Genomic DNA, 5,858 nt, shown 5'->3' on the forward strand with positions numbered 1-5,858 from the left:
CACTGCATTGAGATTATTCCAATTCACAGTGACCCTCGTGTATTTCTACAGAACTGCCCTGTGGGTTTCTAGGCTGTACTTCTTTATGGGATTAGAAAACCACGTGGTTCTCCCATTGTAAAGCAGGTGGTTTCAAGCTGTTTACTTTGCTGTTAGCAGCTCAGGGTGAAGCCCCTACACCACCCAGACTTTTAAGGGCTCAAACAGAAAGCAATTGTAAGGATAAGGGAGGGCTGAGCATTTTTGTATTAGTGTCACAGTTGGAAATGATTTGATAGCACCTAACAAGAGCAAGGTCATATAATATTTGTCCTTTTGTTATCGATGTATTTAACTCCTACCAAGGGCTTGAGTAGAAAGAAAATGTTTTGAAAATGATGATGGCAATAAATGTAGAAATGTGCTTGACACAATGGATGAATGTGTGGTTTGTGATAAGAGCTGTATGAGCTCCCAATAAAATGTTTTCTTAAAAAAATTTCTGTATTTCTTCTATTGTTTGAATAGTGTTCTGTTGCATTTATGGACACTTTGTTTATCCATTTACCTGTTCTTAGGTGTTACATTTATTATACCGTTTGGCAATTGTGAACGGTATGCAGCGAACATTTGTGTGTAAGTTGCTGTTTGCGTATCTGCTTTCAAATGTTTGGGTTGCATACCCAGTACTCATGTCCTCAATGTACAAGCTAAAACCACGCTATTCTCAGAATTCAGGGACAATGCTGTCAGGCCTAGCTTTTGAACCATGGCTTATCTCATTTAATAGGAAAATCACAAAATGTAAAAGACAGGTTTAAATGATTAGGATTCATTTATTTATTTAGCTGCAACACTGAGCTTGACCATCAGAACAGCTGTGAGGATGGCCCAGGCCCAGGCAGGGATGCCTTGTGTTGTTCATGGGGTCCCTCTGAGCCAGAACCGACTTGATGGCAGTGAACAGCAACCAGCACTTGCAGCTAGCGGTCTAATGCTTCCCGGATGGCACTACCAGGGCACTTCCTGCAGGCGCATGTTGTTGCTATTTCAAATACTGTCACTAGTGATGCTCATGCAAAACTATTCCTGTCTCATGTGTGATTTGTTCCCATAGTACTTTACTTACAATTATGAAGGAGATTATTAGACCAAGCGCATAATAAGAGTATTTGAGTTATAAGAGAGCCAACATATGATTCTGTCAATCTTTGCATTTTTAAATATACAGACATTTTATTCTATAAATGGGAGGCAAGTGCAGTTGCATTAAATTTATAAATAGGAATAATTATAGTTTTTGACCTATCATTTATCTTATTAATTGATTGCCTAAATTCACATAAGGCTTCGAATTTAATAAACTATTAGTTGCCTATGTAATTGAAACCATATAGAACAGGACAGACCTGCCCCTGTGGGTTTTTGAGACTGTAACTCTTTGTGCCCATAGAAAACTTCATCTTAAGTTGACATCAAATTGATAGTAGTGAGTTTGCCAAATCTATTCATATTTTCTTTTTACGTTGAATAATTTGTTTATTATTCCTCAAATGAGTTACATACATTTTATTTTTTTTTAAAATCATTTCCATCCCTTCAAGAAATTATAAATTAGGGTAAATTAGAACACAGACACATAAATAGACTATTTTATAAGGACACAATTATACATCACTGGGGAAAAAAGTGAAATAATATGCAAATGTAGTAGATAGTGGAAAGGAACATCGGTTTCTGGTGGTTTATTTAATAGATCCACATTTTCATTCGGCACATTGTTAAATCCTATGTTCTCTTAAATTAATATAGTCTAACTTATTATGAAGACAGCCTAATGACTATATTTTATGACTAAATGACACTCTTGTCATCAGCATTTCAAATTCAAACCTATTTCTCCTCATTTGTCTAATTTTCCAAGCCCAATGTTAAGAAAATTTTACCTCAGTGAGACTAATAAAGACCTTAACTAAAGTCTTCTTAATGATTTCATTTGTTCTAACACTCTTCAGTGAACATGCCCTCCCTTTGATTAATTGTGTGTAATATAAAATAATAGTAGTTTATAAAATCAAGTAAAGGGAACCTTTGTGAAAATATTACCTGTGAAGATATATGAAATGACTCTCAACGTGAATTAGTGAGCTTATGGAAAGCAGTAATATAAGAATGATACACTACACACTTCTGAAAAGTTTTTAAATCAGATGTCATAGTGTTGAATTATGAATTTTAACATTTTACTTATGATATTTCTTGTTATTGGTTACATCTCACACTATATATTTAAAATAGTCAATAGTCAAAATGTTTCTTCTCTTTTAAAACACATAGGAAACATCAACTTTAAAAAAATAGTTATGATAAGTTCTAAGCCAGATTTATTTAAATAAAAATATAGAGGATGTTGACTTAAATGATATTAATTGCATATATATTCCTGTCTCAATGAGTTTATAGATTGTAAGAGTCCCATTTCTACAAAATAAATCTTGCAACAGTACCATGAACATTAAAAGGAATTAGGCTTACTGTATTAAAATTTGTTTTTCATATAATGTATAGTTTCAGAATATTCAAAGATATTTCATTTTAAATATAAGTCTTTATATATTTATGGATAGATATGTAGACATGGAAAATCTTAATATGAATTTAAAATGCTGAATTTAGGTCAACAGGAAAATATCACGTCTGTTACAATAAGTTCAATTCTTATAGGTCAATAATAAAAATTCAGTGAAATGATCATTCATTGACTACCAAAAGTGGAGTTGTTCATTGCTTGTTGGGTTGATAGCCAGTGAGGTCAGTGGTCCAAACTCTCCAGTGCAGCCTGTCTGCAGGAGAAAGGTTGAGACGAACTGCTCCTATACTGATTCACGGCCTTGACAATACTCTACAGGGTCAACGTGGATTTAAATCAACTCAGTGGCAGAGGGTTAGGTTGATTGGGTAACTACAATTATGGAGGCAGTTAAGCAAGCTGATTTCTACAGAATATTTTATGTATATTAAAATTTTTGAAAACTATGAAATTTAAACTAAACAAATTACTATTGTTTGCATTTAAGTAATATTTAGTATTTATATTAATTTTAAAAAATAACCATTTCTTAGGATACTAAATATAAAGAATTTGATTTGAAAAATACCTTTCTCATATATTAAGACCAAGTGACCTACTGAAAATGCTTCATTAAAAAAACTGGTATTATTAGAAGGAAACAAAATACATAAACCATGGTGGGAGTAAACACTTTTTTAGTGTAACTGAAAAAAAGCATCATAATGTAAGATTTGGCAAAATATTCCCAATCATAATCCATGTCTTCAATGCTCATTCCACTTGGGCATGGGGAATGTAATGCAGTAGTTAAGAGTGAGCTATTTAGTCTAACTATAGATTCGTGTTCTGTTTGAGGCCTTCGATAAAGTGCCTGAATTCGCAATGTATAGAGTAAAATGTTATTATGAAATGTAAAAACACCTGAAATTAGGAAACAAACACGATGAAAACGTTCAGCATATCTTAAAATGAATAAAGAAATAAATTCAAGACTCAAGTTTCAATATTATAAGATTCTATGGACAAAATATTGAATGATCTAGGAAGTATCCAAAGAAGATGGAAAGAATGCACAGTGTCACTACCAAAAAGAACAAGTCAATCTGCCGTCTGAAGAGGTAGCAGATGATCAAGAACCAATAGAGAGGAAGAAAGGAGTGCAAGGGGCACTGAAAGCATCCCCCAGAAATAAGGATCCATGAATTCACAGCACATTCATTGAGATATTTCAACAAACTGGTGGAGCACTGCACTAACAAAACTGGAATGCAGTGACATGGCCACCTGACTGGAAGAGATCCATATTTGTTCTCATTCCAAAGAAAGTTGACTAGACATAATGCACAAATTATAGAACAATATCGTTGATATCACATGCAAGTGAAAATTTGCTCAAGATAATCCAACAACAGTTGTCAATAGTACACAGGGAACTCTCAGAGGTTGTTATGAGTTAGAAGATGATGTGGACCAGCCAAGAGATATCATTGATAATGTTAGGTGGATCTTGGCTCAAAGTAAGTACCAGAAAGATGTTTACTTATGCTTTTATTCACTACACCAAGGCATTTGAATTGAGTGGATTATAACAAAGGATGGATAACCTGAGAAGAATGGGAGTTCTAGAATACTTATTTTGATCATAAAAAACATGGACAAGGGAGTCCCTGTGGGAAAGGAAACCCGAGGCAGCCTGAGGGGAGGTGAAGCGCTCCCAGAGCGCGGGGGCCACGCTGACGAGAAAGAAAAGGGAATTCGGCCTGGACGAACATGAATAAATGGATGCCCATTGCCAAGGAGTACGACCCGCTCAAAGCTGGCAGCATCGATGGCACCGACGAAGAACACCACGACCGGGCAGTCTGGAGGGCGATGCTGGCCCGTTATGTCCCCAACAAAGGTGTCACAGGAGGTCCCATGCTCACCCTGTTTGTGGCCAGACTCAACTTGCAAACCAAAGAGGAGAAACTAAAGGAAGTGTTTTTCCGATACAGTGACATCCGGCGGCTTCGGCTGGTCAGGGACTTGGTCACCGGCTTTTCCAAGGGCTATGCCTTCATAGAATACAAGGAGGAGCGTTCTCTGTTGAATGCTTACAGAGATGCGGACGGTCTGGTCATTGACCAGCATGAGATATTTGTGGACTACGTGCTGGAAAGGACCCTCAAAGGGTGGATTCCCCGGCGGCTTGAAGGAGGGCTCGGAGGGAAAAAGGAATCTGGGCAGCTGAGGTTTGGGGGACGGGGCCGGCCTTTTCGAAAACCTATCAATCTGCCTGTTGTTAAGAACGACCTGTACCGAGAGGGGAAACGGGAAAGGAGGGAACGATCACAGTCGCGGGAACGACACTGGGACTCCAGGCCAAGGGACCATGACAGGGGCCGGGAGAAGCGGTGGCAGGAGAGAGAGGCAGCCAGGGCTTGGCCTGAAAATGACTGGGAGCGAGAGAGGGAGTTTCGAGAGGACAGGCCCAAGGGCAGGGAGAAGAGGGACAGAAGCAAATGGAGGCCCAGCACGAAAACGGAAGATGAAGACAAAGGCTACTCATAGTGACCTCACGGTCTGCACACAACTTGCCAGCCTTGTGGTTGAATATGCAGCACTGCCGAGGGCGGGGCTTAGAGCATGTCATCTTGGCAGTCAGAACCCTGGTTCTAGGTGCACACACTGATGTGAAGGGTTTATCCTCTCGGTTTTGTGGGTCCCGTGACTGCCAGAACAAGGACCACACACCAGGGCTTAACAAGGGGTTTAATCCGCTTACCCCTCCCTCCACTCCTAGTGGCTCCAGATACACGGGTACTCCTTGGCAGCCTGTTGTCACACGGCCACCTTTTTTTCTGTTAGTTTGGTCTCTGTTTTTCTTTTATTGTAGCTTGGGTGGCGGTCTACTGAATAAATTAGTATCCTATTCAAAAAAAAAAAAAAAAAAAAACATGGACAAGGATCCAGAGGCAATTGTAAAAACAACCAGGCAATGCTTCCTTGTTTAAAATCAGGGAAAGTGGGTGTGTGGATTGTATCCTCTCACCTCTATGATTGCTGAGAAAATCACTAGAGAAGTTGGGTTATATGAAGAAGAATGCACTATCAGGATGGGGAAAGGCTTATTACCAACTTGCAATATTCAGATGACACAGTCTTGCTTGCTACAAGTGAGCACTGGAAGTACCTGTCAATGAAGACCAGGATTGCAGCCTTTAGTATAGATTACAACTCAGTGTAACGAAAACACAAATCCTCATAACTAGTCCAATAGGGAATGTCACGATAAATGGAGAAAAGTGGAAGGTGTCAAGGATTTCAT

General features: G+C 38.5%; 1 protein-coding gene across 1 annotated transcript; it reads left to right on the plus strand.

The window, feature by feature from the left end:
• The first annotated feature begins 4,223 nt into the window (after positions 1-4,223).
• Positions 4,224-5,447, plus strand: LOC142441463 (U11/U12 small nuclear ribonucleoprotein 35 kDa protein-like). Its single transcript, XM_075543439.1, has one exon. The coding sequence runs from the start codon at positions 4,322-4,324 to the stop codon at positions 5,099-5,101; it is 780 nt and encodes a 259-aa protein (XP_075399554.1). The 5' UTR covers positions 4,224-4,321; the 3' UTR covers positions 5,102-5,447.
• Positions 5,448-5,858: the final 411 nt, after the last annotated feature.

Source organism: Tenrec ecaudatus, chromosome 2, assembly GCF_050624435.1.
Source record: "Tenrec ecaudatus isolate mTenEca1 chromosome 2, mTenEca1.hap1, whole genome shotgun sequence".
Taxonomy (NCBI): Eukaryota; Metazoa; Chordata; class Mammalia; order Afrosoricida; family Tenrecidae; genus Tenrec; species Tenrec ecaudatus.